Source organism: Saccharomycodes ludwigii, chromosome IV (assembly GCF_020623625.1).
Source record: "Saccharomycodes ludwigii strain NBRC 1722 chromosome IV, whole genome shotgun sequence".
Lineage (NCBI taxonomy): Eukaryota > Fungi > Ascomycota > Saccharomycetes > Saccharomycodales > Saccharomycodaceae > Saccharomycodes > Saccharomycodes ludwigii.
The window spans coordinates 1,047,744-1,075,156 of NC_060203.1; the positions used below are offsets into that span (position 1 = coordinate 1,047,744).

A 27,413-nucleotide genomic window follows, 5' to 3' on the forward strand; every position below is an offset into this window, starting at 1 on the left:
AATTTCTGTAAGTCCTATTTTATATATAATTCATTGAAATGTAACCCTATTTTTGATGCATCATCGCTATTTTCAATAATTCCATTTTTAACCTCAACCCAATTTTTTTCACCAGTTTTCTTCTTGTTTATGGAAAATTTAAATTTAGGGGTTTTATCAAATTTCCACTCTTCATTTTGTAATTCCTTCATTGTCTTTGAAATTTCATCGTTCATGGTAGATTCTTTGCCGCAGTAATAAACAGGTACGTTGACCTTCCCATAAAGTAATTGGAAACTCTTGGTTACCATATCAATGAATTCAGAAGTAGATTTTAAAACATTGTAATCTCGTAAATTGGCAATTTGAGACCTGACACTTTCTACTGCATTACAATCCCACTTATAACCTTCAACATGGGCCGGTTTTAATAAATTTTTAAAGCGAGGCAAGTCAGAGTTTATTAACATTGTACCATGATGGTACGATTTATTTTTAGCAATTTTAAATGCGCTCCCACTGACTTTAAATGGACTATCCTTTTCACCAATTATAATATCGCCCCTTTCATTCAATCGCAAAAAGAAAGGTTCTTGTTTCTTTTGGTGAGGATCCAATATAGTGTTTGATAGAATGTGTTTATTCAGAGTATCTGTAATTAGTTTGTTAAAGAAAAGTTTGTCAAATTGTTCTCTCGAGTTTAAAAATGAATAATTCACATTTCCCAAATCATGAACAACAGCACCGCCACCACTCTTTCTTCTTAAAAACGGCAAACCACGATGCTTTAAATTCCCCAGATATAATTCTTTCCAAGGATTTTGGTTTTTGCCAATAACACAACATTCATCATTAATATAAAACATCAATCGTTGATTTTCATACGCAACCCCAGGATTTTTTGTTTTTATTAAGGGTTGTGGCGACGGTGTATTGTTGAAAACGTAATCTTCTAATGATAAATTATAGTACGGGTCATGAGACTTGCTTATTAAAACAAACTTACCATTAGATCTAACAATAGTAGACAGTTCAGCGCCCGTTAGAGTAGTATTATTGAGGGGTACTCCATTATTTTGATTGAGGTTATTATCATCAGGGCATTCAAATACATCTAGTAGTTCTTTATTCAGCAAATTTATTGAGGATGTGTTGTTTACCTTGGTAGAATTCGTCGTTGAGATGTGTTCGTTTTGATGGGAGGTAGCTGTGAATAAATTCACATACATATTGTTAAAATCTTCATATTTATCACGCCCATCATTTTTAGTAGTATCTTCATCTTTCTCTACAAAACTTAAAAAATCTTGATTTGGGCTTCCATTATAAATGTTTCTAGTTTTAATGCTTGATAAATTTAGATGAGGTAACTTTACAAATTGATTAACAAGTATTTTATTTGTAACAGTAGTAATACTGTTACAGAACATTGTTATAGCTTGTAAGTTTTTTTTTTTTGTTTAGATTTAGATTTTATACAATCAATTATACAGATGAAATAGACAAAAAAAAAAAAAAAAAAAAATTGGTATAAATTTAAATAAATTTTTTAATATTTTTTTTAATATTTTTTTTTTTATTAAAAATAATAAGACAATGTCGTAAATTTTATTTATCTTTATCAGAATGTATTGCAATCATCACAGTAAATGTATAAAATAAATTTGAATTTAGAGAAGAGAGCTATATAAAAATAAAAAAAAAAAAAAAAAAAAAGGAAATAGCTGTTTTTATATTTAATATATAATAGGAAAATAGAGAGAAGTATTTCAATGCCAAGTGCTAAAAAGAAGAGAAAATGTCACACAGATAATAATGTCAATAGTAATATAAATGCTTTATCATTAAAAGAGACAATCTGTCAAATCAAATCATCCCTATTTATTTACAATTCCAAAAAAAATACCAATGATTCAAACATAGTTTTACCTAAATCTCGCAATCTATTGAACAGTTTATTTTCAAAATTGGCCTTGCATTTAGTTTCTTCATATAAAACCAAAAAAAGTATACAAGACGGTAATATAATGCTCCCGGAAGTTGAATATTTGAATATAATTAACGAAATCATAAAAGATCATATATTAAATGAAAAAATGAAAATCATGGAAGGTGAACGCATAAAATTGGACACTATAATAAGCCATTGGACTAGCTTTACAGAACTGGGAATTTTTAATGGATCTGTAAAATTAAATGAGATTTATTTACAACAAGTTTTCGAAGAACTTTATAAGTATTTTTTATTTGAAGAAATTTGTAAAAAATTTATCATTTTTGATAAAAATCCTTTTCCAGAATTTACTATTGAATGTGTAAAAGTCTTCAGATCAAATGATTTTGAGTCACAACTTCAGAATATTTTTATAGAAATTATTAAAACTAACTGCCAGTATTTGCTTAAAAAAAACAATTTTAACTATAGTTATGTTTATAATAGTCATTTTCAAATGGATATTTTCGACGAATTTCAACGGGCATCACTTTACTTTGATAACGACATTAGCTTGCCCACTTTTGTAGAATTATATCTTAAGTCTATTTTGCCACCCACAATAAATCTTTATGACTTTTTATTAAATTGCATGGGTTGTTATTTGACGGGTAAATGTTTTATTATAATAGATAGTGGGTTTACTTCAACGCTAACATATAACGATCAAAATAAAACAAAATGCAATGATATATTATTTTTTTTATTGGATACATTAAATATTGATGCAAAAGTGTTTTATTCAGAGATATGTCATGACACTTTATGCTATTCAATAAAGGACTGGGTATGCCAATATATATTTGTGACATTTTTTCAAAATTTGGTTCGTCACGAAAATAAAAAGCTCAAAACTGCAGCTTTATGTGCCAGTAAAAAAAATTATGAAGCAAAATATTCGGTTTCAAAAGTTGCCAAGTTACTATGTGAAAATAAAACTACGTCTGGGTCAGCATATTTTGATTGGATAGTTCAATTACTAGGTGAAAGGGAAATTTTAGAAATTATACAAGAAAGTTTAAAATACCCTAAGACGCAAAAATATATAATTAAGCATGGAAATATTTGTGATACTCTTTTATTGTACATAAAATTTTTTAGAAATGGGTTGATAGAAAGGAAATCGTCATTCATTACTTCTCCGCAGTTATTTTATAATGATAGCAATTTTGCGGCCTGCAAGGTTCTAACAACATTATCTCTAAAGGATTCGATTGTATTTACTACACCCAATGAGATTAATACTGTGATCATAATGGAGGAATTTCCTCGCTTTCTTCATATAAATAAATGCAGCCAGCGGAAGGTTAATTGCCCAGAGGATTTACAATCAATTTTGGATTCTTTAAAGCAACAAGTTTTGTCAAAAGTTAAAAAAGAGGGAAGGCTTGTAGAATTCATACACGAGTTGGGATCGGGGATAATTGAAACGCCGATTCATTTACCTAATAAAGGGGGAGTTTTAAAATTACATGTAAATTTTGTGCAGTACTCTATTTTAAATTTATTTAATGAAAAGGACATTTGGAGTGTTGAGGAAGTAATTGAGAAGGTTAACATTGATAATCAAACAAGTTTAACAAAAGCACTCTACAGTTTAATGAAGTTATCACTAGTTAAATGTACGCAAAATAAAGATGCTCAGATATTTGAGTTAACAATGGATCAAGTAGATCTGCATAAAGTCGCTATGCTTGTTGATAAGGATAATGTATTGAGGGTCCCATATAACATTCAGTTGTGATGGGATTATAAAGGTTTTAAAATTTTTTTTCTTGACTTTTGATATTCCGAAACGAAAAAAAAAAAAAAAAAAAAAAAAAAAAAATACCTTTTACTTCTCATTATTTTCCTCGTACACTTGAGAGATTAAGTGTTCTTCTAAAGGTTTAACTTATAACAAATACAAATAAACCTCACTTTGAAATGCAACCAAAAGAGAACAACGGTAATAATAATAATAATAATAGTAATATGGATGCCATAGGGTTGCTACCTTCGGAAAAGTTATTTTTTTTTGAAAAAAGATTTAATTACTATTTAAAGACATATATGAATGGAAATTTGGCTATGAAAGGGCCACTTGAACAACTTGCAATACAAATAAATTCATTTAGAAATATATTAATAACAAAAAATAATAATAATAATACAACTGATAATGTATTGGATGATTCATGGAATGACAAATCTTATAATTTAATAGTTAGTTGCTTAAAAGAATGGTTGGTCGAAAAATATAACAAAGATGTCAAAGATGCAGATAAATTTCAATCATTTTATTATGAAAACTTTGTGTCGGATACAAGCCCATTAATGTTAATTAGCAAGGGACCAATATCTGGAATTATTAAAGAAAGATTAAAGGTTATAAATTATTCAATGGAATCCTTTGGTAAATTACTTTTTTTCAAGACTATACTAAACATGGACAATTTAAAAATAAGAAAATATATAGTTGAACTTTTCCAAAAAACAACACAAATATCGACAACTAATAACTCTATTGATTTCAAAAAAACCGATACACTTCTCCAAGATTTTTTAACTTATGGAATACAATTCATGATCCAAGAGAATAGTACTGATTTATTTTTGTTTATGCACGAACTTCTTAGAGATTTATTGTCAACTGAATTTGAATTTACTGACAAACTATGGGAAAAACCGTGTATTAAAAATGAAGTTGATATTGCAAATCAAGACAAAGTAAACGTTTTATATCTACTTATCAAGGCATATAATACACTAAAAAAACGTTCCTTTGGATTTTCTCAACTTTTCCGGGCTCAAGTTTTAAAACGGCTCCAATTAGATAATACGTCAAGTGATATGTTGCGCTCTATTCTATTGATTAATGGACCCATGACTAACTCTGCGGAAAAGAGCATTGAGTCATATGTTACTTTTTTGGTTTCGACAAATGAGGATGGAATTTTACATTTACATTTTAGGAATTTATTTATTGATGAAATTCAATCTATTAAGCGTTGTAACGAAAGTTTTGTGGTTAGTTTTGTTAGAGTATCTAACTTAAAACAAAGCTATGCTACTATTTTAAAAATTTTGCGCCGTGTTCAGCATAAATTACATTCTGAGAACAACGAACAACTAACTGCTCGTTTAAGTTTTTCAGCGGATAAAGATTGTGTTGAGTGCTTGGAACTAAGTCCAGGGACTTTACATGATCTAGTTTTAAAGAATTTGAGTCAAATTTTCAAATATCAATACCAACATAACAACCCGAAATATGGAGAAGAATTTATTCATGCTGTAATGCACTGTTCCTTTGAAAATTTTAACGACCATAACGAACAGTTTATTATTTCGTATTTTGAAAAATATTTATTCAAAAGGCTCATGAAAGACGAGAATATGAAACTATATGATTACTTAAACAAAGAAATTGATTCTTTGGATAAAACTTCTGAAAATTTTTTTATTCATAAATATATTAACGATTCCAGGTATGCAGACCATGAATCGTTTACTAGAAGGTGGAAATCTATTAAAAAAATTGTTTTGGATGGAAATATTGGGGGTGCTTATTTATTAGCACAACTTTCCTTTCCTAAATCATTGATGAATGAAATTGGACAAGAAATCCAGCCCAAAATACCGACTGATTTGGATGCATATTTGGAAATTTTGAAAAGGAAAATGACTACCGAAGATATGAAGGATAAAAAAATAAAATATGCTTATAGCCTACAAAGCGGGGTGATTTCAACACCGTTTTTTAATCCCAAAAAACCAGGTACATATTTAGATTTTAATGTCAATTTATTGCAATACAGTGTCTTGGATTGTTTTAATGACAAGGACGAGATTTCCTTGGAAGATATTTGTAGACAAGTTAAATTGCCATTAGGAAAAATAAATTCTGCTATAGTTTCACTAGTTTTGTCTGGCGTTTTGCTAAATTATGTCAATCAAGAAAATGTCGTGCTTTTAAGATTAAACATAGAAGGTTTCAACCCTGACTTAGCAAAAATATCAGAAACTGGTGTCTTTAGGATACCTTATCTATCCGAATCTAAGGTAGCCAAGCATAATAAGAAACGTGTTAAGATTTAGGTTAATATGCTGGACTTGTAATTTTTTAATTATATAATACGTGAATATAGGGTTAATACAAAAGAAGAAGAAAAAGAAGAAAAATACTGTGGAACGAGATAGATAGTGTTATTTTGTCATATATACTTTTTTTTTTTTTTTTTTTTTTCCCAATTTCCATTCTTCTGTAAGTAATCAACAGAAAATTAAAAGAAAAGAATTGACATAAAATAGCTTAACATTATAAAAACCGTAAAGAAAAAGACTTGGAGTAAGGTGGAAGAAAAAAAGAAAAAAGGGAAAAAAATGAAAGAAAGAAAGAGAAAAAAAAAAAAAAAAAAAAAAAAAAAAAGAAAAAAGGAAAAGAGAAAGAGGGAATCATTCAGGTTCAAAAGCTTGATCAGCTACATCAAATAATGTTTCCATAGCTTTGATTTGATAGCTAGCAGCACCAGAAGCGTCTTCGCTGGTATTTGAAAAATAAGTTGGGGGTGATATTAATGTTGGGCCCCATATTATGCACAAATTTTTCAAATTCATTTTATTTTCATCTTCATGTTCAATAACCCTTTTCAAATGAAAAATTAGACTCCTCAATGTCCAATACTGTCCATCTGGTAATTTATATACAATGCCATGCATATAATTTCTTCTCGTAGTGTGGTCCTGGATAGATAAGCATGTTTCAATTTCACTTGTCAGCGAACTAGGAAAAAAAGGATCTGGTAGGCTGCTAAAAAAAGTTTTTAACAAACAAGCTACCAAATGGATGTGCTGTTCTGTATAATTTTTTGGTGGCAAAATCATTGATAAGTTCGCTGGGTCCTTGTCTATTTCATCTTTTAATCTACTGACTTCTAAAACACTTGGTGATTTACGATATATACCCTCGATTGATAGCCCATATTTGTCTACTACGTAAATACACTGTCTAACAAGAGCCGGAACCATATCCTGTTCAAATTCTAATAGGTCTTCCAACGGAACGCCAAACATCTTAAAATTTTTTTTTAACCCAGGTGGTAGTGTAACATTGGTATCCACATGGCTTAGAGGAACTTCACTATTGGGAATGTCACTGCCTGTTCTAGCGATCGTATTATTATTATTATTATTATTATTATTATTATTATTATTCGGGAAAGTAGACTCCATAGAGGTGGTTGGCGATTTAATACTATTATTATTAGTGGTGGCAGGATCTAACGTGGTGTATGAAACGGTGGACTCCACACCCGAATCAACACTATCAACACGTGCTAAAGGTCTTTCGCTATAACCATGGTTAATAGTAGAGGGCGAACTAATGGAAGGTAATTTTGAAACAGAATTATATGAAGAGGGAGTTATTGGAGTAGAGGAAGAAAAAGGAGATTCGTTGGAAGTGGATAGAATTCTCTTAGGCAGTGAATTATTTAATTTACCAGGCACAGATGAAGAAAAATTGTTGTCATTGTTACCTGTAGTATTATTACCACCACCAACACTATTGCTTGTTACTACAAAAGTGCCCTTGCCTGATTTATAAGCAGTGCCTCCCATTATTGGATTCTTTTTGTACTGTACTGGAATCAAGTTCTTATTAATTAAATTGGCCGGGTTTTTGTCTTTAGAGTACTTTTTCAAGTAATTATATAAATCATATTCGCTGCTAACAGAGCTGGCAATTCCTTTCATAGACTTGCTAGCTGAGGAACTATTCCCCACTGGAGAGATAGTAACACCGCTATTCAAAATCATGTTTTCGGTCCATATAGCATATTTTTGTAGCTGAATGGACATAGCAATGTCCATTTCTAAGATCAAATCTTTTAGATCTTGTACAATCTTGGGTCTTTCCCTGTTAATAAAACTATTTCTTAAACTAGTTGAGTGGTCAACTCTTTGTTTATAATCTAGATCCGCAACATCAATTTTTCTACGTAATTCTTCTTCTTGTTCTTTGGTAGTTTTAGAACCCCTTAAAGTTAATTTAGTTTTTGTTGGATCGCTCATTTTCAACTTTTGCCAATCTTGACATAGGGAATCATATTTTGATTTGGCTTTTTCAGCCATATGAATTGCATCAGCAACCTCCTTTTCCAATCTTCTAGATTTATCTTTGATATTTTTACGTAATTTGGACATGGTTAACAATAATGCATTTAACTCATCATACATTTTTTGCAATGCACTGACATAGCTAAATCTGACATTGGCTAATTTGCCATCAAAATTCAATAGTTCCACAATACTTGATTGTAAAGAATTGGAAGATGATTGAAAAAAGCTTTTATATCCTTTACTCAATTCTTCTGCATGATCTTGTTCAAGAATGTATTTTTTCCTTAAATACTTGGTAAAATCTTCACAGGTTAATAATGACTGTTTTAATTTGGACAATAAAGTGTTAATTGCAATATCTGAATCCAAAACTGTATGAATTTCTGGTCTTAAAAAAATATTTGACGGATTATTAGCGCTGTTGTTATTGTTACTATCATTAACTACCATTGTGGTGATTGTAAAAATGTATATGTTTTAGCTTTTTTTTTAATGATGTGTGCATATACATATGCATATTCATTTGTAGTTATTTAAAAAAAAAAAAAAAAAAAAGAAATAAATGGATAATTAAATAAATGTACAAGTATATAAAAAGATTAAAAAAATAAAAAAAGGAATTAGCCAACACAGTTCAAAAAGAAAAAAAAAAAAAAAAAAAAAAAAAAATTTAAAAAAAGTAAAAAAAAAAAATATAAAGCGGCTTAGCGTTTTGCCGAACAATCCGAAGTGGCTTTTTACATTTATCACGTGCAAACTGAAATATATACACATATATCATAAAAAATTACGTCTAACATCCGTAGTTCTGGTTTATCTTGGCTATATTATCAATTTCTTTTCCCACCGTAACTTCAAATAAGATACAGCAAAGGTATAAATCAATACAATCATGTGATTAAATGCTGAATCATCACTGCTACAGGCTAATTTTGAATTATCTATTGTTATTATCCCCACCACAGATAAACCATTTTCATCATCGGTCTCTGTATTATTCATAAGATCATTAATTCCAAGACCAACATTGTTATTTTTAGTGTTAGTACTAGAACCACCAATAGTTCTATCGGATTCATCCTCATTTTCACTATCATACGAAGATCCTATCACAGATGAGGTTATTCTATTCAATAACACAGTTTCCTCTTTATTATTGTTATTATTGGTAACACTATTATTATTACTATTATTATTGTTTGTTATACCAAAGTTTGTTAAGGTACTTGATACAGAAGATTTCCACCTCTTTTTATTTGGTTTAAATACGCAAAGTATCTTATCATCTGAAGGTTTGTCCGTTTCATTTCCTTGTCTAAAATATACATTATGTTTATTGATTACATGATATTTTTTAGAATCTTCTGAATTCTCACCTCTATGTAAAATGTAATTTCTCTTAGCTAATTTCAATTCAGGCATGGGACCAATAGTATACATTTGGCCTCTGGCGGCAGTTACATCCTTGATATCCATTTTCAATTCAAGACCGAAATTTATCAGTAGGTTTTTTTCGTATAGGGATTTGATGTCCAAGATATTATTTTCGAACCCATCAAAGTTAATTTTTTGTACACGGGATAATTTCAATTTTATAGGTGAGGCAGAATCGGTATTTTGTAAGAAATATATTAAATTTATCTCAGTGCCGCTATTCCTACATTGTAATATACAAAATGGTTCTTTATCACTGACATTTTTCTTTACTATTAAATCGAAATTTATAGATTTGGAGTTGTTATCAATAATTTCTATTTTGAAGTATAAACTATCGTCAGTTAGTGAACTTAAATAATAATTTGTCGAACCAAATTCAATAATACTATATGTACTTAACTTCTTAGGGGTAGAACGTGTACTAGTAGTAATATTATTGTTTAGATGTTTAAATTTCCTGATAGATCCTAAAACACCACCTCTCTTTGTAGTAGCTGACATGTTTTCTGTATTGTTTTTTCTTATATTTTTGTAGGGTTTGTTTTGGTTGCTTATGCTTTTAAAAGCAAGAGATTAAATAAAATTGAAAATTATTTCTTTATACAAAAAATGAATTGGTAAGTGAGAAGCCCTAACATTAGATGAAAAAATAAATAAAAAGCCCTATTACTAACTTATATTTGGAAGAAAAAATGCAAAAAAAAAAAGCCCTAAATTCAAAGATAGTTAAAATCCTGCTTTTTCTTTTTTTTTTTTTTTTCTGTGTGCGATATCACTGCTATGATTCTTTTTCCATTAAACAATCAAATAAATAAATAAATAAATCATCAAAACTTTTACGATTTTTATTTGTTAGTTTAAAACTAAATAATTCTATTCCATACTTAAACAGCTTTTTTTTTTTTCTTTCCCTTACTTTCTTTACATTTTCATCTTCTTTCGAAGAAAATAATCTTTGAAATGGGAAGAAGAAGAAAATAATTAATCAATACGGCTAACTAAAACCTATGTATTATCCTTGTCTCTAACTGTCACAATCAATGAAGCCATTTGCTTTAACTTTTCTTTTTTTTATTTTTTATTTTTTTGGAACTAAGTATAGTTCTAAAAATAAAATTATTATGTTATGATTGGTTTTTACCGTCGTTATTATTATTATTATTATTATTTATGATGATTTGAATTCCTGTGCATAGTTCAACTGACACAATGTTTATTCATTATAATGAAGATATTAATTCATCCATCGAATTTAGTCTTTCGCTCCTATCTGAAAATGTAATAATAATAAAATGAACTCTTAAAATATACATACATATACATATTAATAACAAACTTGATTTTTGGTTTGATGTGTTTATTTAGCCTTCAACGCGTACATTCTTACTGGATATAGTTCTTTGGGCAATCCCTTCTGTCTCTCAGTAGCTATTAATTTTAGCCCACTCTTTTCAAAAATCTCTCTAAACTTCTTGTCACTCCTAGTAACGCTACTGTCCTGTGGATCAAAGTCATCATCCGTGTCATTCAAAGTGTTATTTTCCTTGACTATTATTGTACCATTAGGTATTAATCTTTCTTTACATCTTATGAAAAAGTCAATCAATTCGTTATCAGGTAAATGGCCAACACACCACTGACACCAAATCAACCAATACTTAAGCTCAGCATTTTCTGTAACATCATTTGGTGGCCAGTCCTGCATACCAATAGAATATATAGAACCGATTTTATTTTGTTCTTTCAAGTCTTGTAATTCAACCTCCATTTGCTTAACAAAATTACTGGCCGGCTCAACCAAATCAACAACATCACTGATTTTACATAATACGTTTTTTGTAACACGACCTATTCCTGCACCAAAATCAAGACTCCTTTTTACGGAATAATCTTCTGGCAATAACATTCTGGATTTTAACTTGCGTACAAATTTAAGTGAACCTAATTGATCATTAACTGGAACGGGTGTTTGTTGACCGTAACCACCTAAAACACCATCCACAGTTGCATCTACGGATTCCCAATAGTTGATGGCATCGGTATAATTAATATGGGTATCAGCTTTATTCATGGGGGGGGGGGGGGAAGAAAGTCTAACTTTTGTTGGTTGTTTTTTTGCTGTTTTTTTTTTTTTTTCTATCGTAAACGTCATCTTACATAGAAAGTTTCACAAACAAATAATTTACCAATATAAATGATAATAATTTTGGAAATTAGGCAGCTTTGTAGAAAAGCAAAAAAAATAAAAAAGGTCCGACGTTATACATTTGTATTGTGGTATAGAGTCCGCAAATTCTTCGGATTAGTATTTATTTAAGTACTTACTTATGTATTTACTTATGTATTTATTTGACATGATAACATTATATATAATAATTAAAAAATGGTATATAACCAATGAACCCCTTGTCTTACAGACTTATTCCAAATATCTTTTACAGTTTCAGTAGGATATCTAACTTGATACTCTTCATTATATGGTAACATAGTAGTATTACCCATAGATTTTGTTGGTAATTCATTAGTTTTTCTATCTATTATATTGGAAATACTTTGACTCATACTCTTATATTCACTTTTATTAAAGTAATATCCATTATCCTTGTAGAAGTAAGCTAGACCAGCACTAGCAATAGTAGTGATTGATACTAATTTGACAATCTTACTCATTATGTGATTATTTATTGATATTGTTTTGTTGTAATAAATTATAATAAAAGGAGATAGTATAAAATTAATTAGCACAAATATAATTGTATTTAATTTTTTTTTTTTTGTAATTTCTTTGTAATTATTTTTTATTTTTTTTGTAATATTTTTTTTTTTTTACAATTGTTCGGTATTCTTACTTACTCGGATGTTCTCGGTTTACTAACCCCATCATTAAAAACGGGAAAATTAAAAAAAAAAATAAATAAATAAATAAAATAAAATAAAATAAAAAAATTTTTTTTACATTTTTTACATTTTTTTATTTTTCATTTTTCATTTTCCCGTTTTTCATTTTTCACTTTTTTTTTTTTTTTTTTTTTTTCTTCAATTTTATATCAACGATCGAGCAATTTAAAAGAAAATTTTATTTTCCCTTCCTTATTATTTATTTATTTAATTTTTTTTTTTTTATTTTTTTCTTCCTTACTTCTATTCTCATTTTTTCGATTTTCGATTTTCGATTTATTTTGTTTCTCCTTTGGGTCCTAATTAACAATCCGTAAAAGAGACTTATTCATCTATATATTAAAAAAAAAGATACAATCAAGTTAGAAAACTCAACCGTTTAGCATAATCTAACATAATAAATAACCGAATAGTAAATAATGGCTGGTTTCCGTATAATTGAGTTGGCAGCCCCATTTTTGCCAATAATGCCCGAGATTGAATTACCTTATGATAAATTGCCATTTGATGATAAGGTCGTTTATACAATATTAATTGGATTATTTTATATATTTTCACAGTTACCGATTGCTGGTATAAACACCAATGGCATTACCTCCAATGCTATTGAAGGTGATCCATTATATTACTTACGAGGCATTTTCGCAATGGGTCCATCCAAAACAATATTAGAATTTGGTCTGTTTCCTATTGTATCCTCTACTTTAATCTTACAACTGTTGGCTGGTATGAAATTGATCAAAGTTAACTTCAAGAATTCCCAAGATAGACAACTTTTCCAGAGTTTAACCAAGATTGTAAGTGTGTTTTTATACATTATCTTGACCAATATCTTTATTGCTACTGGTTACTTCGGTGCTAACTTGTCTCTCCTCAGCATTTTATTAATTAATTTCCAAATTGTTTCCATGGGTATTTTTACTATCCTATTAGTTGAAATTATCGATAAAAGTTACGGTTTCGGTAGTGGTATCATGTGCATTACTGTCATGAATACCGCTACTAATTTTGTTGATAATGTGTTTGGTGTAGCCTCTATTAATGTTGATACAGTTGTTGGTGGTAATTACACCGAATCTAGAGGTGCCTTCATTAACTTGACCCAAAATTTGAGATCTTCTAGATTTAGTTTGATTGGTGGTATTGTCTCCGCATTTACTAGAGATTATTTACCAAATTTAACTCATGTTTCTATTGTTGCCTTGATTTTCTTTATTGTTTGTTATTGGCAAAATTATAACATGGAAGTTACCATTAGATCAACAAGAACAAGAAATATCAATAACGTTTATCCAATCCGTATGTTGTACACAGGTGGTTTATCCATATATTTTTCTTTTATTTTAATTGCCCTTATCAACATATCCATTTATGTGTTCTTGAATATTACTCATTTGTCCAATAAGTACTATGTTTTGGAAAATAATACGCTATTGATTCCTAAATTCCCCTTCAATTTGTTGACTCCTCCAAAGGCTTTTTATCCGGATTTATTCACCAAACAAATTTTGACTTTGTTAATATTACCAATCTTCATTATTATCAGTAGTTGTTGGTTTAGTTTGCAATGGATGAATATTAGCGGCGCATCTCCAAAAGACATTGCTTTGCAATTCAAGGAGCAATCTATTACTATTGCTGGCAAGAGAGAGCAAGCTATCAAACAAGAATTGAATAATAAAATCAGACCAGCTGCTATTGCCGGTGGATTAGTATTGGGTGGTATTGTTAGTTTAGGGGAATTGTTGGGCTTAAAGGGTGATGCTGCTGGTATCGTTGTTGCTGTTACTAGTGGATTTGCCTTGTTAGAGTTGGTTACTATTGAATACCAACAAAGCGGAGGCAAAAGTGCATTAACCCAAATATTAGGTGCACCAGGTGGTAAATATTAGTGATACTCATCATTTTTATTTAAGAGAAAAAGGGTAAAAATAAAATAAATAAATAACTAAAATAAGATAAAAATGAATCAATAATTGAAAAATGATAAAGAGCAAAGTAAAGAGAAAAATTAAAGGTATTTTCCCTTTTTTTTTTGCTCGAGATTTATTTTTGCAATTGTAATTTCAATTGTTATTAACATTAAATTTTTTTTTTTTTATTTTTTTTTATGTTTTTTATTTATATTTTATATATTTCTTATCATTAAAAGAGAAAAGAAAAATCTAATCAAAAGTTACTTACTAAATTAAAATAACCAAAAAGAAAAAAAAAAAAAAAAAGTTATACATATATATATTTACATGGAGCTTTTAATGGAAGTAAAGCTGATTTCTTCTGGTTATATCTTTAAAGCCCTATTTATACTTTTTTTTTTCCTTTTTTTTTTTTTTGCATGATCATAGCATAACGTTCTATTGCCAGGAAATATGACCTATAATTGGTTTACCACATAATTTAATTAAAATTTTTCTATATAACAATCAACTTCTGAACTCTTAGATTGAACCTTGCCGTACTTAATATATTCTAACAATCTATCGTAATAAAACTTTGTATCCATAGGACCTTGTTTATAACTTGGAAAAGTTTGTTTTAGTGGGGGGCATTTATGACTTACCAATGGTTTCAATTGTAAATTAGGTACTTGTGGAACAACAAAGGTACGAACTTTATTCCAATTAATAATATAGAGACCTTTTTTAGTATGTCTACCGATACCACTGGACCTAGTACCTTTATACATTGTTTTATTACCGTCTTTAGTAGTTAGTGCAACACGTTTATTACCAGTTTTGGTTAGGCCATAGAACAATGAACCATCACGAAATTTTTTCCATGGTCTCAATAACTGTGCGATTGGGGTTGGCTTCATGTTTGTGTGTAATGTGAGTGCAGTTTATGTCAATATGTAGTTAGTTCAAGAAAAGGTACTTGAGCCAGTAATACCAAGGAAAAGAAGAAGAAAAAAAGAATAGGTGAATATAGAATTTTTAATTTTTTTTTTTTTTTTTTTTTCTTTTCTTTTCTCCTTTTGTCGAGAAAAAAAAATAAGAGAAAAAAATAAGAGAAAAAAAAAAAGATTTACTTTCACATTGTGTAAGGATCCAAAAAAACAACGTCACAGACAGGATTCGAACCTGCGCAGGTAAAACCCAATGCCTAGCTGTCAATTAATAGCAGGGCATCGCCTTAACCACTCGGCCACTGGGACTAATATATAGTTTTTGTTATGAAGTAGAATTGTGTGTGTCACGTTTTATACGAGATGCAAGTACTTCCGAGAATACGGAGAAGACCGAACATACGGAGATCGCCGCAAGAAGGAAAATATGCCCAGCGGACAACGAAGAAACATTAGAAAAAGTTAATACAAACATAAGGAAAAAGGTGAAAATAAATCATATATAAAGAGATGATTTATTTAGAAAGTTGATTATGAAATAGATGAGTTATATAGTTTTATTAGTTAAAAATATATAAAAGATCAAGCAACAAACTATTACATCTGCCTTGATATAAATAGTAAAGTATCAAATCTGTTTACTAACCCTGTCCCTCTCAGTATATCCTCTCTGCGACATAACAAGTTTTAAGTAGACAGTATGATTTGAAGATAATAATATATTGGGCAATTTCTTAAATATGGAATGTTGCTAATGAATAATAACAAATTGTTAGAAAGGAATAATACAAACGACAGAAAAATAGAAACAAATTATAAGTTTATATTTAAATATTTTCATCAATTTTTTGTTTGTTTTCCCCTTTTCCGATAATAAAATAAATAAACAGCTGTTTTTTTACAAAGCTTTTTACTCCGCGCCCTTCTCCCTTTTTACATTTAACACGATAATTTACATTCTTACATATCTTTATTAACTTTCCCAAATATTATCAACCTTTACTCTACCACCTATTTTAAAAAGAAAAAAGATAACAAATAAATAAATAAATAAATAGAAAATTAAAAACAATGTCCTTCACTGAACATTCAAACACTATTTTCAAATCACTTAACGTTGTAGTGGCTGGTTTAACCGTGTTGTCTACATTATTACTTCAATTGTTTTTTGGCGGATTTATTGGTTTCATTTTATCCCTATATGTGATTATTATCTCAACAACAATTATATTTTTGGAATTCAAGCCTATTCCAGCGCTGTATAAATACGCAAGTTTTTATTATAGTTTCATTGGAAGAGGTTTTTTACATATATTGTTAGGCTTTATTAAATTGAATAACAGGCTTAAAAGTGGAACCATTATAAATATTCTTATTTCAATTTTAAATATTATCGTTGGTTTAGCCTATATTCTATTACAATTCAATACTAAGATAGATCCTCCTAATAGCTTTAATACGAACACTGTTACCTCTATTGAAGATGGAATTGAGGAAGCAACTTCCGATGATATTATCTAGTGAATGAGTAGTTAATGTATATATGTATATTTTTAAAAGGAGTAATTACCTTTTTTTTTTTCTTTTTTTTTTGTTTTTATCCGAGTATTTCAAATCTTTGTGTTCGGATAAATAATAAACGTTTCTTTTTATTTTTGTTAATAATAATAATAATAATATAATTTTAAAAATATTGAAAAAAAATAAAAAAAAGAAAGGTCTTTCTACCTACAAAATATATATAAAATAATTTCAAATATTTTAAAGTGAAAAGTTTTTTTTTTTTTTTATTTCTTCGATGTTATATCTGATTTAAATACAATTCAAATAACTATCGAATATTACCAAAAAGAAGAACGGTAAAAAAAAAAAAAAAAAAATGGAAGGTCAAGAAAATATATCCAATATGGATAATATTAACACTATTAAAGAGTATCATAACAATAATGTCAATAATGACCTTGCTGTAAATGTAGAAGAATCAGATAAAAATACAGAAACATCATTGTTACAAAAACAATCACCATCAGAGAAAAATATTCCTCCACCAGACAAAGAAGAATTGTTATTAAATAAATTAGTCTTTGGTGAAACAGCAGACGATTTTAGGGCTGGATTAAAAGATACTGTAGATTCATTTCAGGATTATGCGTATAATTCCAACAGTGACGACGATAATGATAGTATCAGTGATGCAGAAGATAAAAATGAAGATGAAATGGATTTACTTAATGACGATCAATTGTTTTATGCGGATGAAGATGGTGAAGAAGACGATGAACATAGAATGGATGTAGATTACGAGTCATCCAGCACCGATGATGAAAGTGATGCTTGGGTGGACTCGGATGATGAAAATGTGAACATTAATCTTTGGGATTCTAATAGATCCAAAAAATTAAAGACATCATATGTTGAAAAGAGTCTCAATGGTAAAGAGTATATTAAAAGATTAAGGGCCCAATTTGAAAAAATTTATCCCATTCCTAGGTGGGTTTATGACATTGAACAAAACAGTGATACTGAATACAATTCCGAAGAAGATAATGAAGAATCACTAGTTGGTGATGTCAACGCTTTGATTAAAATATTAAACTCCTCGACAAAATATACAGATAAAAAAAGTGGTAAACATTCTTCTAAATTATTACCACCTAATAAGATTGAATTACTAAGGGTCAAGGATGCAAATGCACAGCATCCATCACGCGCGGCCATTCAGACATTATCGTTTCATCCATCCAATCAACCTATTTTATTAACTGGTGGCTATGATAGATCTTTAAGATTATACCATATCGATGGGAGAAACAATCCACTAGTTACTTCAGTTTATCTCCACGGTACACCAATTCAAACAGCCTGTATATATGTGAACAACTCAGACCCTGACACTACTAAAGTTTTCACTGGTGGTAGAAGAAGGTATATGCATTCATGGACCATATCTAATGGTGACAATCAAAATGAGAATGGGCAATTGAATATTGAAAAGATAAGTAGAATGTATGGTCACGAAAGCACTCAAAGATCGTTTGAAAACTTTAAAATGGGACATTATTTGAATAGCAATGGTTATAATACGAAGAACTCTACATCCTCTCATGGCATTATATGTCTACAAGGTAATAATGGATGGATCAATATTTTACATGCTACTACTGGTCAATATATGACTGGATGCAAGATTGAGGGTGTTTTAATTGATTTTTGTATTGATTATCTAAATGTGATTAATAATGGTGGGAAAGAAGAAATACATACAATAATAATAGCCATAAATACATTTGGCCAAGTTTGGGAATTTGACTTAAACGATGATAATAAGGTAATAAACAAATGGAAGGATGAAAGTGGGGTTGGTATCACTAAAATTCAAGTTGGTGGTGCTACGAACTCTTCATATTTATTATCATCTCAAAGCAATAATGAAAGTGGCAGCGGCATCAGATGTAATAATAGATGGTTGGCCATAGGGAGTGAAAGCGGTATTGTGACAGTTTATGATAGATACAATAAAGGAAGTTCAAAACCAAGTTTCATTCTAGATCAATTAACTACCACCATTTCAAATCTAGAATTTTCACATGATGGCCAATTGCTATGTATGGCTTCAAGATCTTCAAAAGATGCTTTAAAGTTGGTTCATTTATCCACTGGGTCAGTTTTTTCTAATTGGCCCAATAGTAGGACACCATTGGGTAAGGTCACATGCGTGAAATTTTCACCTCGCTCAGAATATTTAGCAGTTGGCAATGAACAAGGCAGAGTTAGATTATGGAAACTTGGACACTATTGTTAGTTATATTCCATGATAGTTTTTTTGTTTGTAAATTATATTTTTTGTGTTAATATTGTATATACTTTAAACATTTTGGAAGTATGTAAAATTAGACAATGATGGATTTATTATTACAGCTTAGAAAGTAATCCTATTTTATTTTTTTTTTTTTTGTTTTTTTTTTACTCTGTTTAAATTTATAAAAGTAGAATTGATATCGGACTGCTTTTAAAGTGAATAGTTTTACTATCAAGTTTAACAAAGGGAAAACAAACAAAAATAAATATTCCCAAGAATTTTATTCCGATGCTCTTTCGGATTGTTTCTGGATATTGTAAAAAGGAAAAGAATTGGAAAAAAAAAAAAAAAAAAAAAAAAAAACTTTTCACATGTTAAATTCCACATGAATAATATTTTTTTTTCTTTTAGCTTTAACCGAGTCAAAGTAAAACTTACACCATATTCCTTTTCCCAATTGCAAACATATAAAATTATTTACACACACACACATTTATATGATGACCCAAAATTAAATAAAAATAAGGGCAAAAAAAAAAAAAAAAAATAGCAACAACAACAACAACCACAACTGTATACATATATATATTAAAAAGAAAAGTAAAAGAAAAAGTAAAAAAAAAAGAAAAGAAAGGAGAGGAAAGAGAAATATTTTTTTCAGCTTGACTTAAATATTCATACTTAAAAGAGATTCACCATATATATACAAATTAGTATAGAATGTCAACAATTTCTATTAACCCCCCTCCTTCATTACATAGATGGAAACACAACTATTCTATTTTATGTTCTATACCATTTCCTTCTAAGAAAATATTGTTTGCCGGTACCCAAGACTCCAAGATTTTATGTTTTGACTCAACAACCTATACTTTAATTAAAACAATTAAATTGGGCTACCAGCAACAACAACAACAACAACAACAACAACAAGAGGGAGAATCCAACCTTAACGATGCATATACAGATAAATTAGAAAATACAAAATCTAGTGTTTTATGTTTAGCTAAATCTCAAGATGAACATTATTTATTTGCAGGCGGTGCCGATTCCTTGGTTAGAATATGGAATATTGATGTAGAACCTCTGAAAACAACTTCCGCCAATAACTTTAACCCAGGAAATATTATTATTCAAGAAATAGCTGCAATCTATTCTACCATAGATATCGGTGATATTTTCAGTTTAACATATTTAGATTCTACTCAAACCGTAATTTTCGGTTCACAAAGAGCTTCTTTGTTGTATGTCAGTGATATTTTTAACTCTAAAATATGCAGCCATTCTTATGACAAATTGCCTCATGTTAGATATGATAAATTTTTCGATTCCACAGGCCCTGATGGTAAAAAACCTGTTTCCGTTAGCAGTCCTATATCGCGTGGTATATCTCCGTGTCTAGCCAATTCAAATGATACACTGTATGATGGTATAAACAACCAATCGAGTGTTATTATAGAGGTTCCCTCTGAGAATATTATTCTGTATGCTCATAACGGCTTTATTTATTCATTATGCCAGTACGAAAACAATTTGGAACACAATAAAAAGTATATTTGTTCAGGTGCAGGTGATGGCATATCAAAAATATGGACTTTTAATAAGAAAACTTTAAAACTAGAATATATATTTCAATTGCCGTATCATGCGAACACAAATGCAGTAAAACAAGATGCTTTTGAAATTGATGGTGATACTGGAGAAGACGATGAGGATGAGGATGAGGATGAGGATGACGATGATATCGTTTATTGCCAAGCTGTTCAATTTCCATTTTTATATTGCGGACTCAATTCAGGCATTGTCAAAATTTACGATTTGAATACAAGACAGTTGGTTTCTGTATTAACATGCGGTACTACTGACGATGTAACTGGGATAGTTGTTTATAAGGACTGCGTGTTTGTAGCCACAAAAAATTCAATTTTCAAGTTTACCGGGAATAGCGACAGATATAAATGGGATATTAATGGACAATTGGGAAATATTTTATCGATGTCATTATTTTCTTGTGAACAAATTTGTAAAAATTGTTCAAGATTACGGTTGGTCACAGGTAGTAATGATGGTAGCCTAGTTTTATGGAATATTACTGACTTGGTGGACAAAAAATTGAATGAATACCAAGAATATCCACATACTTTGAAATGCATCGACTTTAATAATGATCATTTACTACAAACTTTAAAAGAATTAGTTGGTTTCCAATCTGTTTCTTCGTCTTCTAACATTAACAAATACCTGATCGACTCACACCGTTGTGCCACGTATTTAGTCGATTTATTAAATCAATTTGGTGCATCTAGCAAATTGATACCGGTTTTAAAGGGCAACAAAAACCCAATTGTATACGGTAAATTTAAAGCAAATACAACTAACAGTGGTAAAAAAAAATCTATATTGTGGTATGGCCATTACGATGTCATACCAGCCGAAGATACAACTTCTTGGGTTACCGATCCATTTAAATTAACGAGCGAAAATGGATTCTTAAAAGCTCGCGGTGTTTCAGATAACAAAGGTCCGTTATTGGCCGCAATATATGCAATTGCAGATGTGTATAACAACAATCAACTTCAAAACGACATAACTTTTTTAATTGAAGGCCAAGAAGAATCTGGCAGCCGTGGGTTTTTTGAAGCACTAAACAATAATTTGGGGAAAGAAGAAAGCTTTGATTGGATTTTATTTAGTAACTCATACTGGTTAGACCAACATATTCCATGTTTAAATTATGGTTTACGAGGCGTTATCAATTCTAAAATCACCATCACGAGTAAAGAATCTGATAGGCATTCTGGGGTAGATGGTGGGGTGCACAAAGAACCCACAACTGAAATTTTCCAAATCATCTCTAAACTAATTGAAAGCAACGACAAGGTATTAATACCTGAATTTTACTCTACTTTGAAACCAATTTCTGAGTCTGAATTGAAAAATTTCAAAAAAATTTTAGAAAGAACAAACATAGATCATACAATTGATGATTTAATTGTTAAATGGACAAGGCCATCGTTGTCCATCACCTCTATGAGTGTATCTGGTCCTGGAAACGTTACCGTAATTCCTAAATCTGCCACCGTTAGTGTTTCAATTAGAATTGTACCTGAACAAAACTTGAATGATGTTAAAACAAAGTTTATCACCTATTTGGAAAACAATTTCAAAAAACTAATGTCAAAGAATCAGTTATTTATCGAGATTTTAAACGAGGCAGAACCTTGGCTGGGTAATCCTGACAACCGAGCTTATCAAATAATTAGAAAAGAGGTGGAGGATGTGTGGGGTACAGAACCGTTGTTAGTTAGAGAAGGTGGATCTATTCCAATGGTTAGAGTTTTAGAGCAACATTTTAATGCGCCTGCAATACAAATACCTTGTGGTCAGTCTACTGATAACGCCCATTTGGACAATGAACAATTAAGAATCGTTAACTTTTTTAATTTAAGAGTAATTATCCACAATGTAATTAATAGGTTATAGTGATAGTAAAATACTTTTATATACGTATCTTGATGTATTTATTTATTTAAAAAAAAAAAAAAAAAAATTATTTTGCATTATTTAAATTTGATTTGATATATTACTTCTTCCTATGCTTATAATTTTATTATAATTTCTTTATTTATTAAAGGGAATAAAAATAGAGGAATGAGGCTAAATGAATAAGCGACAAAAAAAAAAAAAAAAAAAAAAAAAAAAAAAGGGACAAGCCTCCCATCTTTAATATTCTTAAGAAACTATTACTTTTATTTTATTTTTGTTTGTTAAAAAAGTTATCCTTGTCATTCACCCAATCTAATATCCGACTTCTAAACAAGTATTTAAAAAAACTACTTACAATATAAACCGAATTCACATTAAAAAATCAAACCAAATAAAAATGACTCTATTTTTTGAGATTCTAGAATGTTTACTCCCATACATTGTTAATACGAATGATCTATTAAGTCTATCACTGACAAACAAAAATATACACCAGTATATCGAAATAAACTGTCAAGATAAGGTATACCAAACGTCTTTTAAAGATAATGATATGGAGTTAGATATATTGAGAACTGAGAGATTTCCTGAATTACAAAACGATTGGAAAAAACTATACAAGAAACGTAAAGAGGGACAATTATTTACATGGGGTCAAATAACATCTGGAAGATTAGGTTACACAAGAAGGCATTTAAACCCTGCTAATGATAATACCAATATTATGATTAGGAACTTTATTTTAGGCTCAAACAAACCGCACCCCGTTCCGTTTGGTGCAGGCACTACCAATAAACCAATAATAACAGATATTTCCGCAGGCGGATTTTCGTTCCAATTCATCACATCAGACGGTAATTTGTATACTACGGGGGAAACTTATCATGGGGGAAACAAGTCTTGTGGTCCGCAATTGGGGACCTCACTGGATTATGGGTCGGTGGAATCGTTAGTTAGTTTGTCAAATATTAACATTTGGTCTCTCTACAATCTATATAATACCGGTAGTAGAACTAACATATCTCCTCCCAACAACCTTTATAATAATGATATCACAAATATTAACTCCGTGTTGAATGAGACACTAGATGGAAATAAATTTGTAAAAAGAATGGTTACCAGAGAGGCATTGCCTGAGATTTATGACAACCAGAATACCACACTAGAACCTAGGTTTATAAAGTTTGTTAAAGTTAGTAGTGGACGTGCACATTTTCTTGCCCTTGGGGAGGATGCTGAATTATACTCATGGGATGATCCTGATGTTGTCCAAGGTATTAGAATGAAATTCCCACATAACAATTTTAAGAACCCAATATTATCGTTTGAATGTGGTTGGAATTTTAATTGTTGTTATAAGTTTGGGATAGGACTCTGTATTTGGAAGCACAGAAGATCTGTGACACCTTATGATAAATTTTTTGCCTATTGCGATTATAAGATTATCCCAGACACAGTTGATAATATACAAAACTACACATGTCTACAAGATGGAATTGTGTGCTTTGTTAAAGGCAATGAATTATATATGTATAATGACAACGAAGAACACGTTTTTAAATTGAAAACCAGCATTTTAGGGTATAAACAAATAAATAAAGTTAAAAGCGGTAGAATGAATATAGCCATTTTCACCAACAATGACGAGGAACTTTATATAGGAAAGATTAATACATCTAGAAATGAGTTACAAGATTTGAAACCCGTTTCAATACCAAATGCTCATAACAGCGATGAAAAATTTGTAGAAGTATCTTTTGGCGACTATCACATTTTAGGTTTAAGTAACAAAGGAAAGATATACTCGTGGGGGTTAGAGAGTCAGTTTTGTGGATGCTTGGGCTTGGGAATGCTCGATTTTGACGTGCCCTCGGCGATAGTTACCTTGGGTTCAAGAGATATAAGAGTACCAGAGCCTACTCAAGTGAGCATCACAGATAATATGGATTATACATGTATTAAGATAGCTGCTGGTGGGTGGCAATCTTCTGCTATAATAATATAGTACTTTATGTATACCATATGATTCACTCTTCTTTTTGATAATTATATAAAAAGTTCTTTTTTTTTTTTTTTTTTTTTTTTTTTTTTTTTAATTTAGTACATATATTTTAAAGCAAACCTAAATGTTTGGCGTGAAATTCTGCATGTTCGGGGACAAAGGTGCTTATAAAGTAATACGAATGATCGAAATTATCTACTAAGTTAATGTCGAATTTTCCTTCCCATGTGGTGCCTTTACTAGCGTTAAGCAATAATTCTGGTCTCAAATGCTCATTAAGAAATGGATCTTTAGTACCAACATGTATTAAAACTTTATCACTAGCATTAGTGCTTTTAACAACTTTGACCAAATCACATGGATCGTATTGTTTCCAAGCAGCTTTATTATCAGAACCCAAATAATTACTAAAACATTTAATTCCCCAACCAACAACACTTGGATTACAAATTGGAGCAAACGCAGAGCACGATTTATAGGCACCGTAATTCTTCAAAAACCCACTAATTGCACCGTAACCGCCCATAGAATGACCAGTAATGCTTTTATTTTTGATGAAATCCAATTTTCCATCAGAACCAAATTCTTGTTGTAATAAAGATGGCAACTCTTTATGGACATAATCATACATACGATAATTAGCAGCATACTTGGGTTCTGTGGCATTAAGATAAAAGCCAGCACCTTTACCAAAACTCCAGTCGTTTTTATCATCGGGGACTTCATCGCCACCACGTGGAGAAGTATCGGGGAAAACCACAGTAAAGCCATATTTGTCTGCTTGCAATTGCCAAAATGCTTTTTCAGAAGCGTTATTTGGTGTGCATGTTAGTCCAGATAAATAATATAGAGTAGGGATCTTTGATTCATGACATTCCTTTTTGCTTTTATCATAATATTGTTTTGGTAAATAAATGTTTACATCCATTTGAGTTCCAGTTTCCTTTGAGTCATGGGTCAACTTTAATAACTTACCACCACAAGTGGCAATTTCAGCATTAGTTTTGAATATTTTGGGCATAGAAGCTTTAATTAAGGTATAAATATGTTGTTTTATAATTATAGTATTGGTTTATAGATCACAGAAACTGAACTGAAGTGAGACCAAAAAGTAGGATTAATCGTTAGTTGTTTTTGATAAATTGTCTTTTTTTTTTTTTTTTTTTTGCTGCTTAATATCATACAAAAAAAATAAAAAAAAAAAAAATACCACCTTTTATGTTAAGCTAGAATAAATAATGCTTATAAACACTAAAAAAAAAAAAAAAAAAAATGAGTTATCAAAATGAAAAGAAGTACTAAGTCATTCTTGTAATTATATATCATTCAATATATAAGCAAGTATTAAATAAAAATATAGAAATAAAGAGCTGTGAACACTTATTAATAATAACAATACAAATCGTATTGAAAAAATATATATGTATATGCCCATAGACTCAAACTTCTGGAAAATCTATTGGATCGTAATCGGATCTTATCTTATCCTTGGTTTGCTGTTCTTCAGCAGTTGGGTTTTTCAAAGTCACATTTAATTGATCAATGTCGTGCTCTTTAACTAAAGGCTTAATGAAATCATTAACCCTTCTTCTTTTCAATTCAATCTTGCTTTGTAACGGTTTGTAATAAGCAACGCCTCTCTCGTCATTAAAAGTTAAAGACAATTCATTTAATGATGATGCCAATTGAATATTATTCATATTGTAATCTCTTATCCTTTTAAATTTGAAACTATTGTTAGTAGGATCACTGTTTTGTTCAGTAATTTCATCTAGTTGTTGCTCTAATCCTTTAGCTAATTCTTTACTACTATTCTTGTCTGTACTATAAAAGGAAATCCAGTCATCCTCTTCCAACTCTACAGGCCGGAAAATGGCAGTTTCTAAACACAATGAATCTCTTTCTTTTTTATCTAAAACTGCACTACCCGCTAATTTAACTAAAAAAAATTTTTGATCCATAGCAACGGTATCTGGCAATAAACTCCATGTTTTAACAGCTTTTAAATTTTTTTTTGTAGGATGTTTAAAAAGCTCAATGCGATTTTTGTTATTACCGCTAGTACCCAAATCATCAAATGTAGATTCAATTCTACGTACTAACTTTTTACTATCCAAGCGAGCTGCATCATTCGCAACTTCTTCCTCTTCTTCTTTTTGTGATATTCTTTTCCTTTTTAAAAAGACGTTACTATTGCCATTACTAACAATACCATTTCCTGCAGAAGATATAGAAGATGTTGCGCTAGACATGTATTCTGTTCTTCTTAGAAAGGAGACTTTAGATATATCGGTTTTCGTTAATCTATCTACCCTGGGATCCCTTAGTAGAACTCTATCTTTAGGTTCTAATTTGATGTTATCGAACCCATACAAATATTTGTCATCCATTTGGTCCAAAACACCTGGTATTTTCATCAAATCCAATTCCATACCCAAGTCATCATTGATTCTCACCAATGGATTAACGTTGGTTTTAGTGTATAAAGATGTTATTAATTTGGAAGATTGTGCTAATTCATCTGGTTTTTGGTCATATTTTAACAGTTTTGGTGGAATTTGGGGCGGTGGTAAATCATTCAAATATTTTATTCTAGCTATAAAGTTGTTCTTTTCTTTCATATTGTGTAAAAAGTTGGGTACTGAAGAAAGCAATGAAGCAGATAAAAGATGTTAATGAGTAATATTTTGTAGTCTTTTTTTTTTTTTTTTTTTTTTCCCACTCACTCTTCCTTTTTCGGTTACTTAGATTGATTGTGAAAGCAATAATAAATTGTTGATTTGAATGAAATGGGCATAATGTTTTCAACAAGTAAAAAATATATAAAATAAGATTACCCGAGAAAGATTTTGGAAAGATGAAACTCGAGAAAATA

The 27,413-nt window shown here is 30.0% G+C and overlaps 15 protein-coding genes and 2 non-coding genes across 17 annotated transcripts; 8 read left to right on the plus strand and 9 right to left on the minus strand.

Annotated features, from left to right (window-relative positions):
• Window positions 1-14: 14 nt before the first annotated feature.
• On the minus strand, window positions 15-1,409 carry AIM22 (putative lipoate--protein ligase; the record flags this gene model as incomplete). The annotated part of the gene is made up of 1 exon (XM_046078095.1): window positions 15-1,409. The coding sequence occupies one exon, from the start codon at window positions 1,407-1,409 to the stop codon at window positions 15-17; it is 1,395 nt and encodes a 464-aa protein (XP_045934476.1).
• Window positions 1,410-1,751: 342 nt separating this feature from the next.
• Window positions 1,752-3,716, plus strand: SCDLUD_003532 (uncharacterized protein; the record flags this gene model as incomplete). The annotated part of the gene is made up of 1 exon (XM_046078096.1): window positions 1,752-3,716. One exon carries the CDS (start codon window positions 1,752-1,754, stop codon window positions 3,714-3,716), a length of 1,965 nt encoding a protein of 654 aa, XP_045934477.1.
• A 182-nt stretch (window positions 3,717-3,898) lies between these two features.
• Window positions 3,899-6,049, plus strand: SCDLUD_003533 (uncharacterized protein; the record flags this gene model as incomplete). Its single annotated transcript, XM_046076674.1, has 1 exon — window positions 3,899-6,049. The coding sequence occupies one exon, from the start codon at window positions 3,899-3,901 to the stop codon at window positions 6,047-6,049; it is 2,151 nt and encodes a 716-aa protein (XP_045934478.1).
• A 357-nt stretch (window positions 6,050-6,406) lies between these two features.
• On the minus strand, window positions 6,407-8,521 carry RGD1 (GTPase-activating protein RGD1; the record flags this gene model as incomplete). Its single annotated transcript, XM_046078097.1, has 1 exon — window positions 6,407-8,521. One exon carries the CDS (start codon window positions 8,519-8,521, stop codon window positions 6,407-6,409), a length of 2,115 nt encoding a protein of 704 aa, XP_045934479.1.
• A 372-nt stretch (window positions 8,522-8,893) lies between these two features.
• SCDLUD_003535 (uncharacterized protein) lies at window positions 8,894-10,009 on the minus strand (the record flags this gene model as incomplete). The annotated part of the gene is made up of 1 exon (XM_046076675.1): window positions 8,894-10,009. One exon carries the CDS (start codon window positions 10,007-10,009, stop codon window positions 8,894-8,896), a length of 1,116 nt encoding a protein of 371 aa, XP_045934480.1.
• Window positions 10,010-10,670: 661 nt separating this feature from the next.
• Window positions 10,671-10,790, plus strand: SCDLUD_003536. Its single transcript, XR_006829225.1, has one exon. It is a non-coding gene; the product is annotated as a snosnR60_Z15 (small nucleolar RNA).
• A 75-nt stretch (window positions 10,791-10,865) lies between these two features.
• Window positions 10,866-11,579, minus strand: TAE1 (N-terminal protein methyltransferase; the record flags this gene model as incomplete). The annotated part of the gene is made up of 1 exon (XM_046078098.1): window positions 10,866-11,579. One exon carries the CDS (start codon window positions 11,577-11,579, stop codon window positions 10,866-10,868), a length of 714 nt encoding a protein of 237 aa, XP_045934481.1.
• A 305-nt stretch (window positions 11,580-11,884) lies between these two features.
• On the minus strand, window positions 11,885-12,178 carry MIC12 (Mic12p; the record flags this gene model as incomplete). The annotated part of the gene is made up of 1 exon (XM_046078099.1): window positions 11,885-12,178. One exon carries the CDS (start codon window positions 12,176-12,178, stop codon window positions 11,885-11,887), a length of 294 nt encoding a protein of 97 aa, XP_045934482.1.
• A 647-nt stretch (window positions 12,179-12,825) lies between these two features.
• Window positions 12,826-14,298, plus strand: SSH1 (Ssh1p; the record flags this gene model as incomplete). The annotated part of the gene is made up of 1 exon (XM_046078100.1): window positions 12,826-14,298. One exon carries the CDS (start codon window positions 12,826-12,828, stop codon window positions 14,296-14,298), a length of 1,473 nt encoding a protein of 490 aa, XP_045934483.1.
• A 509-nt stretch (window positions 14,299-14,807) lies between these two features.
• MRPL27 (mitochondrial 54S ribosomal protein mL41) lies at window positions 14,808-15,221 on the minus strand (the record flags this gene model as incomplete). The annotated part of the gene is made up of 1 exon (XM_046078101.1): window positions 14,808-15,221. One exon carries the CDS (start codon window positions 15,219-15,221, stop codon window positions 14,808-14,810), a length of 414 nt encoding a protein of 137 aa, XP_045934484.1.
• Window positions 15,222-15,465: 244 nt separating this feature from the next.
• SCDLUD_003541 lies at window positions 15,466-15,560 on the minus strand. Its single transcript is given in 2 exon segments — window positions 15,466-15,511; window positions 15,523-15,560. It is a non-coding gene; the product is annotated as a tRNA-Ser (tRNA).
• A 762-nt stretch (window positions 15,561-16,322) lies between these two features.
• TVP15 (Tvp15p) lies at window positions 16,323-16,772 on the plus strand (the record flags this gene model as incomplete). Its single annotated transcript, XM_046081427.1, has 1 exon — window positions 16,323-16,772. The coding sequence occupies one exon, from the start codon at window positions 16,323-16,325 to the stop codon at window positions 16,770-16,772; it is 450 nt and encodes a 149-aa protein (XP_045934485.1).
• A 358-nt stretch (window positions 16,773-17,130) lies between these two features.
• On the plus strand, window positions 17,131-19,053 carry UTP18 (Utp18p; the record flags this gene model as incomplete). Its single annotated transcript, XM_046078102.1, has 1 exon — window positions 17,131-19,053. One exon carries the CDS (start codon window positions 17,131-17,133, stop codon window positions 19,051-19,053), a length of 1,923 nt encoding a protein of 640 aa, XP_045934486.1.
• A 717-nt stretch (window positions 19,054-19,770) lies between these two features.
• DUG2 (glutamine amidotransferase subunit DUG2) lies at window positions 19,771-22,533 on the plus strand (the record flags this gene model as incomplete). Its single annotated transcript, XM_046078103.1, has 1 exon — window positions 19,771-22,533. One exon carries the CDS (start codon window positions 19,771-19,773, stop codon window positions 22,531-22,533), a length of 2,763 nt encoding a protein of 920 aa, XP_045934487.1.
• Window positions 22,534-22,933: 400 nt separating this feature from the next.
• SAF1 (SCF ubiquitin ligase complex subunit SAF1) lies at window positions 22,934-24,541 on the plus strand (the record flags this gene model as incomplete). Its single annotated transcript, XM_046078104.1, has 1 exon — window positions 22,934-24,541. The coding sequence occupies one exon, from the start codon at window positions 22,934-22,936 to the stop codon at window positions 24,539-24,541; it is 1,608 nt and encodes a 535-aa protein (XP_045934488.1).
• A 106-nt stretch (window positions 24,542-24,647) lies between these two features.
• SCDLUD_003546 (S-formylglutathione hydrolase) lies at window positions 24,648-25,559 on the minus strand (the record flags this gene model as incomplete). The annotated part of the gene is made up of 1 exon (XM_046078105.1): window positions 24,648-25,559. The coding sequence occupies one exon, from the start codon at window positions 25,557-25,559 to the stop codon at window positions 24,648-24,650; it is 912 nt and encodes a 303-aa protein (XP_045934489.1).
• A 418-nt stretch (window positions 25,560-25,977) lies between these two features.
• Window positions 25,978-27,159, minus strand: PAF1 (Paf1p; the record flags this gene model as incomplete). The annotated part of the gene is made up of 1 exon (XM_046078106.1): window positions 25,978-27,159. The coding sequence occupies one exon, from the start codon at window positions 27,157-27,159 to the stop codon at window positions 25,978-25,980; it is 1,182 nt and encodes a 393-aa protein (XP_045934490.1).
• Window positions 27,160-27,413: the final 254 nt, after the last annotated feature.